The following is a 12,913-nucleotide window of genomic DNA, read 5'->3' as shown; positions in this document are numbered from 1 at the left end:
GTTCAATCAAGAGTAAGTTGTGGCGTTAATGATATTAATTCCACTTGAACTGAAGCGGCCTCTAGCTAGACATTCAGATCACTTGATCTCATTGAATAATTAACTTGCTTAATTAATACTGAACCGCATTTAATAGACTTAGCATTAAATGCATTAAATGCAAACTTGGACCAATGGCATTATTTCCTTCATGGATTTGCTAACATATCCCTTTTAAATGGAGCTAAAACAATTTTAACACCATCTTTTTCAAAAGAATAAGTGTTTTTAAAGGCATCATAAATTGCACGAGGATCATGTTGCCAAGGAAGACCCAAGTAAGTGACAATAATCCATAGGAATGACACCACACCATACCTTATCTTGATATTTCTTACCAATGGAGAAATCAATTAGGCATCGTTTAGTGACCTTGACATCATTCCCCTTCTTCAACCTTGTGATCTTGTAAGGATAAGGGTGATCCTTTGTAGGCAACTTCAATTTCTCGACCATTGTCGCGGCATATCGATGATAACATTGCATATCTTCCTATGAGATGTACACCGGGTGTGGAAGATGCTGTGGCACAACCATTCATCTTCTTCAATAAGAGCCGCATTAAGGATACGTCTAATGACTACAGATTCACCTTTTTCTGCATGTAGGACCTCTTGATCAGCTTCATCTTCTTGGCTTACGTCGGCATGATCTTCTTCCAATATTTCTTCTTCGACAAAAGAGATTATTCTAGAATTTGGACATTCTGAAGCAATGTGTCCAAATCCTTGACACTTAAAACATCTCCCTGAAGAAGGATTACTTACTTTCCTGAAAGGCTCTTTGGTTGCGGCTAGATTCTCAACCTTTTTCATTGTGGTGCTGGAGTTAGCTTTTGGTGGAAACCTTGCTGAAGGGTTACCATGATAAGGTGTCTCCTTCGTGACAGTTTGGAATCTGGTCTTCTCTTTTGCTTGTTGGCCTTCAACTTTTAAGGCTAGCTTGGTGACGTCGTTGAATGACCAATATTGCTGGAGTTGTACAACTTAGATATCTTCGGGTCCAGGCCTGTCAAGAATCTTGCAATGGTCTGTTCTTCAGGCTCGGCATTGTCGCACTTCATTGACAAATCTTCAAAGTCGGCAATATACTCCGCCACGGATTTGTTTCCTTCTTTCAGGTGATGGAACTTAATAAATATATCTTGGCGATAATGACTTAGCAAAAATTTGCGCTTGAGTTCACGCTTCATTTTGTCCCATGTGCGAATTTTTCTATGACCTTCTCGCTCTCGTTGTCTCTTATGATTCTCCCACCAAATGGATGCATGCTTCTTGAACTTTATTGTAACTATCTTGACCTTGCGATCATTTGGAATATCCTTGAAATCAAAGACACGTTCAACGGTGTGAAGCCATTCAATAAACTCGTCGGGATGAACACCTCCTTCAAAATCAGGATTATCAACTTTTATTCCCAATTCCTTTTCTCGGTGTTGGGGATGAAGGGTTCGCCTGGTATTGGATGTTTCTCCACTTGATGATTCACCATCGGGTTGGTGAAATGGATTGACTTCTTCATCTTCACCTTGTGATTGTTCGTCATCTGACTGACGGGGTGGACCAGCGGCAACTTCATAATGTGTAAGACGTTGTTGGAGTCTTTGGATTTCTCGTTGCATATCAGCTATTATTGTATCATAAACGGGTCGTGGTTGATGATTTCCACCACAGCGTGTTCTTGGAGGCATCATAACAGAGTATTTCGGTTGTAACAACTCTGGCCACAAGTCACTCGTCCAAAGTAATCTGGGTGAAATTTTGGGTGAACTGTGGTGGCGATGGGCGAATCGGCGGGGTGCGTTGTGGTTCACGGTGGAGGTGAGTGTTTTTTTTATTATTTAATTTTTTTGTGTTAGTTTTGGGGGATTACGGTGAAAGGCGGTGGTGGTGGTGTATGGGTGTTTGTTTGGTGGAGGTTGAACTGAAGTAATTGGGTATTTGAAGCGATAATCGATTTTGGCTTCAATGGAGGGTGTCCGGAAGGTAAGGGAAACCTTATCTCTGATACCAACTTGACACTGTATTGGGTAGGGGGTCGGATAAAATTAGCATAATCACCACGCCCACCGGCTACTCCGGCGATACAAATCTCTAATTCCTAGATATAGAAACACCACTAGGAAGTAGTAGAGAAGGGAACCTTGGATACAGTAACACCGCCAAGGAGAGGGAGATTATACTCAACCTAAATAACACTCAAATTGTTTTATATATTTCTTATAAAAAGGCTTATGTTCAACAGATTACAACCATGTCTATTTATAGCCTTAATTCAGTTACTATTACAACTACATAATTAATGCATTCAAATGAACAATAAACATAAGTCAATATTATTGTGCTGAGGATGGAGTTTTTCCACCTTTGCAGGCATAGGGTGGCTATAGGGGGTGGCAGTAGAGTGGTGTTTCTTGTCAAATATTGTGTTCTCATGTAGGACTTTGTCAGTTCAATGACCTTGTATACTTGTTTGGAACTTCTTTTTCTAACATTTGGAATTTAGCCTCCCATCTAACAGGACTTTTGTTGCAACCCTTTATTGTAAAACATTCAAAGCATCACACGAGAAGAAGAGGTGAATAAGTCGCATTCACCTTGCCACACAAAATACACCCAAGTGTATTTGTCGCATATTCGCATTGAGGATATAAGAGCAACGTAGTATAATAGTCGAGGTGAAGTTGTAACGAGAAATATCGAATAATGTTGTTTTTCCCTAATTTAGCACTATATTTTTACTATAATATATGTCGTGTTTTATATGGGTGTAGATAAAAATAACCAGGCTTTTAGGCTGCTCTAGCTTTTTTTTTTTTGACAAGTAAGAAAGAAATATATTATAACCTGAAACTGGTTACAACCTAGACAATGCAGCGAAGCAAGGAGCAAGGACAACACTGCCACACACAGCAAGTCTCAAGAACCTCAGACTGAACAGCCCTAGAACTAGCTATAATGCACAAAACCAGTTCCTATCTGACTCATTAAGTCTATCTTGACAAAGCTGAATAGCTCTATGCTTTACACTATACTACAAAGATTGAATGACAGCAGCTGCAGTTGGCACTGCCCCCTCCCAAACTGAAGTATTTCTAGCTCTCCAAATTGCATACACCAAACCTGCAACAGCAGCAAAGATAATATTCCTTTTGAAAGTATTCCTGCAGTATCTTCTAGTCCAGTTGAGAATCTGAAGGACATTCTTCCTGGTGCAAGAAAGACCTAACCAGTCTGTAATTTCAATCAAACATCCATGACTGTAGGAGCAGTCAAAGAAAAGATGGGTGCTTGTCTCTTGGGCAGAACCACAAATGGCACATAGGTTATCAGTGCCTATGCCATATTGGTGAAGTCTACTCTTGGTTTTGTGCCTATCCAGCAGAGCTAACCATAGGGAGAACCTATGTTTAGGAACAGACAATCTGTTCCAAATGTACCCGGCCCACTGAGTTCTTTCTGATGGAGTACATAGCTTGGTATACATACTCTTGATAGAGTAGTTAGCAGTGGTAAGCCAATTGGAGCCATTAAGCTTTTCATTACACATCCCCTTGACCTTGAAAATGTGTTTCACAGGCTAACTAGCAGCTAGAGAGGGAAGGAACATCTGCCAATTCTTGTTCTTTACATACAGAGCATGTATCCACGTACTTTACCCATAAATTATCTTGTTTTTGCTCAATTGCCCAAGCCAACTTTCCCATAGCTGCTTGGTTCCACAGGGCTAGATTCCTGAATCCCAAACCTCCTTGCTCCTTAGAATCACAAAGTTTGTCCCAGTTTACACTACCAGGTCTGCCACCTTGCTCTGTTTTCTTGGTTTGGTTGGTGCTTCTGTGTGCTAATAATCTTGGGCATTCTTTACGTTGGAAGGTAATTTCCTATCTATCTTTATTTATTATTTGTATTTAATATTCTTTTTTTTCAACTTCATCTTTAGCTAACTTCCATTTGAGGAAGTCATTGTGGAACAGAATAGGAAACACTGCTCATACATGTCCAACATTTGAATGTATATGTCTACTTGTTCAACTGAAGCAAACAAAGAACACCATGTAGCCCTAACTAATACTCAAATAAGGATTTTTTCAAAATTACCACCTTATAAGATCCACTTTTTCAAACGTACCACCTTATAAAATTTTTATTAAAATTTACCACCTTATAAAATCACAAACCTTCAAATTTACCACCACTTAACGGAAAATGTTAAGTTTTCCGTTAGTGGGGCTCACTTTTTCGTTTTCTTTTGTATGCCCTCTATTTTTTCCACGATTCTTCCTCCTTCCTTCTCCATCTTGCTAACTCGCCCTGAACCATACAACAAAGCTCTTTGAGTAATTATCTACACTGAGAGTTGACACAAATAAAAACTGTAAGCAGCAGAAACAGAAGACATTCATTAGTATAATAGGCTGGAGATTAGGTTCTTAGTATCTTACTGCTTTTCAAAGTTTATTAAATACCATAAGAGTTTGAGCTTCCAAACAAACCATTAGATTAAGAAACCAGAGGATAAATGTACTAATATGTACTACAAACAAATCTTGTGTAAAACCCCATGGTGCAAATATGGAACGGATGAAGTATTACAATACAAGTTGTTTGTTTACAGAAAAATGAGGCGGGGAATAGGAAATTAATTCCCAGGTAATTTAATTCCCTTTGTTAAATTTGTTTAAAGCTAGGGAATGAGAAATACGAAGTAAGAGTGAGTTAAGGAATGTGAAATCATTTCCCCAATTTTATTCTTAAGGAGGGAGTTTGGAATTGGTGATGGGAATTGGTCTAGTAATTTTTGACGCAATAATAATAAGCACCAAGTTTTTCTAAGACTTTTACATTTCAATTCAAGCTTCAACTATGGTGTCGACTTCTGTTGCTTGAGCTTCTACCATGGTGGAAGCTCAAATATTAAAATATCTACTCATAGTGCGAGATCAAAAGAAGCAAGTCTAATTAAATTTTGCAGGAATCATATATTAAGAGTCAACATTAAATTAAACAAAATTAATTTTCTTTTCTAATATGGAGACTTCTATGTTTTAACCTTCACCATGTTAGAGCTTCTCCATTTTAAAATTTCACCATAGTAGAAGCTTAAACATCAGAAGTACAGACAATGGTACGTGATAGCTCAAAAGGTGGAAGTCCGACCAACAAATTTCTGACGCAATAATAATAAACACCAAGTTTTCCTAAGACTTTTTGTATTTTAAGCTTCCACCATAGTGTCGACTTCGTCTATTTAAGCTTCTACCATAGTGGGAGCTCAAACCATGAAAGTCTATAACATATTGGGAGCTCAAAAGAAGAAAGTCTAACTAAATTTTGCCGGAATAATAAATCAAATTCAACATTAAATTACACAAAACTAATTAATATTACTAATGAATTTTCTTTTTTGACATGAAGATTTCTACATATTTCACAGATTGACCAGCTTCCACCACGGAATAGACTTCTTCTGTTTGGTAGGAGTTTGAACATTAGAAGTTTCCATCCTAGTGGAAGCTCAAACTGTTGAAGTCTCTACAAGTTTTGTTGTATAATGTTTTTTTTACCTCTTGTAGTGATGTCGAGGTTCCGCCAAATGACTCGTGCATGTGAATTACGACACATATTTTTCGTCGGCAGCCCGTTTAGTCCTGAAAATTGCTCACCACCGTCGATTTTTGGTCGCCATAAACTTGTGCCGGAGTGATGGTCGGACTGGTGGTCGAAGTGTCAGCTGGAGTAGGTGGGAAGGTTGAAGGTGGGTGGAAAGGTTGAAGAGTGGGTGAAAGTCAAAAGGTAAATATATAAAAAGAGGTAATAAATATAGGGAGAGTTACTTAAGTCATTTAATATGACGAGTGAAGTAATGAGGGAGGATTTAATATTCCCCAAGTATAAATCGACAATTCCCCACATATTCCCACAACCATGCCAAACAATGGATATGGAAGTGTTTAATGAATTCTCATCAACTAATTCCCAATCAGTATCTCATCCCTTCTCATTCAATTCCCATTCCCACATTCCAAATTCCCCATAAGGTCTAAAAGCTTCTTCTATCAAGTTTACGCTCTTGTTTAGACTAGGTGTAAGGCCGCGCGCTATTGCGCGCAGATGCTCGCCGAAAAAAACGATAATTACATTCTGCACCACATAGTATAAATAGATGCTCGTTGAAAAGCGATATTTGAAAATTTTCAGTTTTTACAACCCAATTCAAATACACTGCCCCTGACTGTCAACGGTGTAGTGGAATTTCAGACATATGCTATGTTACCAATGAGTTTTTATTCCTGAATTAACAAAGTACAAGGCTGACATTAAGAATCTTGTTAACATTTAACTTGTATACACTTAATAATTTCTACATGATATACTTCTCAAAAGAAGGTCAAGAGAAAAGTTTCTATATTTGGACATAATCGCATGAAAATGGGATTAGCTTTGATCCTCTCGTCAACTCCACATGACGCTATTATAACTGTCTCCACGATAACTACTAAAGTCTACACTTTTAGATGATTTTCCCGCTTATTCAGCCTCCATCAACTCACTACCATGAGTAGGCATTTATGCACATGTACGTTTCCTTTTCATCTTTTTTCGCCACATATCTTCCTTCTTATTACCAAATGACTAGAATGTCTTCAGGCGTGCAGACCGAGAGCAGCCCTGGACTAAAGGCTCCGAGTGTTGAGCCAATTATGCTGGTGGAACTTATAGAGCATTAAGGAGAAGTATATGATAAGAGACAGGATACAAACACCACATATAAGGAATAGGCCGACAAAGTTGTCCAACTTAAGCTGTTTAGAGTCGCTTACAACCTGTGATTGACAAGTATTCTTTTTCTTAAGCCAAAGCTCATTAATATTTTGTACACTACCATTCTCTGATAGATGGAGGAGGGACATTGACATGTCGTGGGCTAACGGAGAATCTCTCTTACACTACTACAAAAATGGCCAAAGAGACTCGTCCAAAATGGCATAAGAAACCTTCTTTAAAAGGGTCTTTATCTCAGAGGTCTCTTTGAAAAAGAGACCCCCTCAACATGAGGGGGTTTATTTGTAAACATTAGAGACCCCTTACGTAAGAAAGGGGGTATGTTATGTAAGTCATATAAAAAATATGTTGGAAGGGACCCATTATGAGAGATAGGAGGTCTTTTTGTTAAGCAAATGCAAAGTTCCATAATCATCAACAAAATAGGTAAAGCCTCAACAATGAACTGTTTATAAACCTATGTAAGCAAACATAAGTATTTCTTAAAACACTGCCATCAAAACTTTTTAAGTGTTGATATTTACATCCTTACACTATACCGCTGGGCAATATTTCCAGTTGAAAAGGTATTCATGGAATCAGAAATCTCCAACTTCAATCTCCAAATTGCTGACAAGATAATACATACAAGTCTGCATTGGGCTACTACGACGTCCCACAACGTTGAATTATAAACCCCCTTACGGTAGACCGACAATTGACTGGAGTTAATTTTCCAGGTACTTTGGCATCCTTCATTCAACAGGCAAGATAAAAGAATCAAGGGGTTGAGGGAGCACATTCTTACCAAAAGGAAGAGTCCAAAGGTTGCATATGAGACTATGTTTGGCAATGGGATAGGCGCCATAATATATGATGATCATGAGGTTGAACAACAACGTAGGCAACCTTGGAATGGTTTGTTGGTTATTTACACCATTATTCGCATCCCGTTTTCTATCTTTTCCAGCTTCTCTAAACGGCAAGGGAACGTTGCTTATAGGACGTGGGTTACTGGACATACGATGAGAACTTCAGAAGTAGATCATCTTATGGTAAGTGACAGCATGCATTATGCAATTTGTATGTAGTTTCCTCCTTCCTATAGTAGTAAGCTTGCTAGACTTCTTTCCTAGACCAAGGTAAAGTATTATCAACATATGTATTAACAACCCACCAGTGTGTATATAAAACTCTGTATATTACAGCAGATATAGTCATGAGAAATAAGAAAATTTTCTGAAGCCTCTGTTGGCTTTTTGATGCAGAATTTGATGCCTGCAAACTGCAGTTATAAAGATTACAGAACTAACAAGACATCTTATTATGCAAGTTTCTCTAATAATAATATAGTAAGTATTCCATTCTATATTTTCCGATCAACTTATCTCATTCCGTATCCTATATCACTACAAGAATTTGTATCTTTAACGACAACCTAATTACGACGGGTTAAAAATCCCGTCGCAAAAGCCTTTTTACGACGGGGATAACTACCAAACAAAGACGGGAACAACCGTCGCAAATGTCTTTTACGACGGGTTAACGACGGGATTTTTCATTAACGAAGGCCACCTTTTATGCAGGTTCGCGACAGAAAAACCTGTCATTAATCAACGGTTATTGGCCTTTAACGACGACATTTTTCGTCGTTAATGGTACAATATCTTGTCATGTATGCACTGTTATTTGATCGTTAATAATACCAATACAGTATGAGTTGCCAGTTTGAAATGCCCAATAAGTAAGACCTCTTAAAAACTTGTTCATAAACTTAAACGACAATGAATTCATAAGACTTGCATCCTAGAAAAATGAGGATTAAAGACCAAGATTTCGTGTTTCTACACTATAATCAGGTACTCAAAACATGAAATAAATGTATGACCCTGATAGAAAAGTGTGACACATATCTGATAGCACACTATCCCAACCAAACTCTTTGATTAATGTAAATTAATCATGTCATATAGAAATAAATTAGTTATGTCTCAAAACAACCAAAGGCTATCGTCATTCCATATAAAAGTCATACGTATTGTCTCAGCTAATATTTTGGGAATCACTAATTACTGTAACTGGTCTTTCAGATATGACTATGAGTAATTATGGAACGTGATAATTAGTTTAGAACAGAGGTTGTTGCATACGATGTAGGGTAATATGATGTTTGAACCAGCTTGAAATATAAATGAGGTTAATTTAGTTTATCTCCAAGCACTATAAACATCAACATCCAATTAGAATTTCCTTCCTATCTCCAAATATTTGTACGTCTATCTTAAACCACTCAAATAATGTTTGTCTCACTACATATAGAACATGAAGAAACAGTATAAATCTTTCATATAAATTCTCATGTACTAATTAATCCTCAAAAACCTAAATTACATTACTTAATCATCAAATTTTACTAATAGTTATCTTTTGGAAAAATTATTTTAAAAAATAATTTATTTGAATTCCTAAATAACTACAGAGTTGGCAATTGGAAGTTAAGAAAAGATGGATTTGGACCAAAAACAAATTAGGTACAAATTTCCCAATTTTTTATAACATCACTACATTTCTCCTTTAAATCAACTGATTAAACTTATAATCTAACGTCAATGCAAAGACCTACATCATCATTCAATTAGGATACCAAACACAAGCAAGTGAGTTTCTAAATTATCTGCGCATAAAATATATAGAAACTATCAAGTTCAACTTTTTTTTTAATCAAGAATCTACAAACTGTAGAGTACAAGACCGGATTTAAACACATAATGACACATTTCACATAAATGAGGCTAAGAATTAGACAATGTAAGCAATTTTTAAATTACTTATATGAAGTTTAGCAACAAGAGAATCAACTTAAAATATACAAAACCACAACAAGGTTAGAGATACCCTGATGATATAATAGTGGTTCAAGTTGACATGCTTAGATAGACGGTCTACCACAATAGTATTTGTGTCCCTTCTAAGCCTCAACACCCTGGATGCTTGCATTATACGAAAAATAAAGATCGGTTATAGAAATATGCCGAGTAATACTAATCTGCAACCGACATTCACACAAAGGAAACCCACATGAAAACATAAGGACCGGTGATTAGGACAACAAGAAAAACATCCAACCCACTTAAGAGCATCAGGAGGAGAAACACCTTCATACACCTTCCAATTCCAGTGTAGATCCATTACAACATATACTGGTAAACTTTAGGTGACATAAATTATCTACTCCCTTTTCTTTTTGAGGCTTGTTAACATAAATTCGATAGTTCGTTTAATTTATAACTAAGTGATGCAACATACTTGGAAAATTAATACCATGCCACCCCTGAACATAGTGGAGAAGTGAATCCAAGATGATGGGAAGAACCTGAATGAAAAATATAAGGAAATCTCAATTCTTGGACCATTGCAGACCCAATATACCATTTCTATGAAATATGTGAAACACCATTAGGGAACCAATGAAATCAAAGGTCATACTGTAATAGTTAGAAATTTGGTCATTCATCCAATGATAAACTGAACTATAATTCTCACAAAGATAACAAGAAGGATTCCTTTTCCTAGTTGGTGGTCATTTACACTATCTACAAATTATAGAATTGAAAATGTTCAGAACTTCTCATAACCGATTAGAAATTCAGAACAACTCTTTAGCTGAAAAATAAAACCCACAACCCCAAATCTTACTTCAATTTTACTCCCTCCTTACCCTCTTGTTGTAAATCTCTCTACCGTGCCTATCACTGTCGCCTCTATTACTTCCCCCCCCCCCCCCCCCCGAATATCCGTTTAATTTGATTATTAGTGGGTCGGCGTGGCGGAGACAGAACCCGCTTTACAATCATTCATTTCGGAATGGCATGGTAATAATGGCATGGTACTAATTGAATATCATCAAAGTGATTTAATTAATAAATAATTGGGGGTTTCACCATAATTTCAGAATGTGGTAGATTTCTGAACTTGTATATACCCTATAGCTTCTGATAAGTGATACTCGTAACAGGGAATAACCGAAAATTTCAAAGCATTTGAGACAGATAACAGAGGAATATATAATTATCACGAGATTCTATCAAGAAAAGAGGCGCAAGAGTATCATGATAAACATATATGAACATTTCATACTACATTTTAAACTACTCCTGCATCATTATACCAACTGTCAATGTAATCAACAGGCTATTACACTTGAATCTTAACAAGGATGGCAACAAAACCTGGTTAGGAAGTGACTTGCTAAAGTTAACTTATAATGTATTGATTAACCCATGTTTAATTTGATTATTAGTGGGCGGCGTGACGAAGACAGAGGCCGCTTTACAATCATTCGTTTCGGAATGGCATGATAATAATGGCATGGTACTAATTGAATATCATCAAAGTGCTTTAAAGTATTGGGTTATTGTTTAGCTTCATGAAAACTGTATCCTACCGGTTAATGGTTCTAAACTTCTACCTAGTCATATTCTAACAGCAACTGTAGGCATTTGGTATTTTGGTTCTATCTAATAATATATAAGTATATTTTTTCTCTTGCATCTGATATGAAGAATAATGGAGAAACGATCAAACACTAAAGAGATCCTATTGTGTACCATTCTCAGCTAACACAAGAACAAACTCTTGTTTTTTTGCCTGGTTCTGAAAATGGTCCACCTACGAGGCTTGAGTATCTTGTGAAGCTTGCCCTTCTGTGAAAACTATGAATACCAGATAATAGTTTTAACAGTAAGTTCATTTGTAAACACTTGTGAGACACAATCTTGTCAATAATTCGAAAAAAGAGTCTGACCGAAATTATACAAATATATAGCTCAAATAATCAGATTGGTTAAACACTTGTGAGACATTATCCTGTCAACATTTTGACAACAAAGTCCAACAAATATATAGCTCACGTAATAACATCATGTTGCATTCTAAAACATGTTGATTCCCAACAGAAAATAGGTATAAAAACCATAAAATTTCCCACAACATAAAACCAAAAATCCAGGAACTCACACATATCTAGGAAACTTAACAATATAATATACCAACTCTTGTTAATCAGAAAGTGATTAATGAAATCATGTTTAGTGAAATTGCTGACAACATATAAAAAAAAAAAAAGGCAGACGAACTAAAATCTGCAACCTAATTTCAGTTGCCTGCAAATTGAATTTCTATTCAAATTATACTCACAACGATATAGCACCAAAATACTCCTACAATTTACTACGCACCTAAATGGAATTTTGAAAGGAAAGGTTAAATAAGAACAACCCCAATCTAAACCCTAAACCAAAAACCAAAAACCATTGGAATCTAAGGTGCAACTACAATTTACATACCAGGTTAGCGAAATTAAGTTGAAATTCAACCACAACATGCCATTCGCACCCAGATTCGCTTACCCAAATGGAATACACGTCTCCTTCTACATGTCTGGCGGATCTCCATCGGCTTGTTTTCAGAAATCTGAATGGAGACAAATCTTCCAAGGTACCCTAGCTTCAAATAAAAAACGCAATTAAATTGATTGGAATAAGAAAGATCAGAGAGGATTGAAGATGGAATAGAAGAAGCCTTGAGAGGAGAGAGAAAGATGTACCATGGTGAAGGAGAACTCCTCTGGTTAGAGAAGATCGAATAAAGATGAAGAAGGGTGGAGGAAGGTCACTGTGAAGAAGAAGGGTGAAGGAAGAAAAAGGGGAGGATGGAGGCAGAAAGTCACCGATATTATTTTGATTAATTTTGTAGGAAGAAGAAGTTGAATTGTCATAAATTTGCCAAAACAATAACAGCAGCTGAGTCACCTATTATTAAGGGTGTTTTCGTCGGCACACTATTCTTAAGAGAAATGTAATATTTTTGAAGAAGGATTTCAAGGGTGTTGTGGGTATTAATTAAAGTATTATTTGCCAACTTTTGGCTTTTTAAATGGTAGAGATATATTCAATTCAAATAAGTTCTGGTATCAGGCAGAAAAAAAATGTATCCATATTGTTACAAATACACTCATAAACTCTGAAAATTATTAGATGCAACCACGTGCACCGTGCACCCAAGGTTATTTTTATGCCCATTGATGAACCCTACCACATTTTCTCCTCAAA

At 36.6% G+C, this 12,913-nt stretch overlaps 1 protein-coding gene across 10 annotated transcripts; it reads right to left on the bottom strand.

Annotated features, from left to right (window-relative positions):
- Positions 1 to 7,205: 7,205 nt before the first annotated feature.
- Positions 7,206 to 12,603, bottom strand: LOC110790672 (uncharacterized). Of its 10 annotated transcripts, none has more exons than XR_008927606.1 (4): positions 12,409 to 12,595; positions 12,149 to 12,308; positions 10,110 to 10,176; positions 7,206 to 7,930 (listed from the first exon to the last, which is right to left on the bottom strand). XR_008927606.1 is itself a non-coding variant. In XM_021995444.2 (4 exons), exons 1-4 carry the CDS (start codon positions 12,409 to 12,411, stop codon positions 7,838 to 7,840), a joined length of 324 nt encoding a protein of 107 aa, XP_021851136.1. In that variant the 5' UTR covers positions 12,412 to 12,603; the 3' UTR covers positions 7,206 to 7,837. The 10 variants fall into 10 exon arrangements, 2 of the variants coding, with proteins under 2 accessions (XP_021851136.1, XP_056692584.1); XR_008927607.1 differs by having other exon boundaries at positions 12,212 to 12,308; XM_021995444.2 differs by having other exon boundaries at positions 7,206 to 7,935; positions 12,149 to 12,304; positions 12,409 to 12,603.
- Between the last annotated feature and the right edge of the window lie 310 nt (positions 12,604 to 12,913).

The sequence above is a fragment of the Spinacia oleracea genome, chromosome 2 (genome assembly GCF_020520425.1).
Source record: "Spinacia oleracea cultivar Varoflay chromosome 2, BTI_SOV_V1, whole genome shotgun sequence".
Classification (NCBI taxonomy): Eukaryota; Viridiplantae; Streptophyta; class Magnoliopsida; order Caryophyllales; family Amaranthaceae; genus Spinacia; species Spinacia oleracea.
This window is presented reverse-complemented; position numbering and strand designations above follow the sequence as displayed.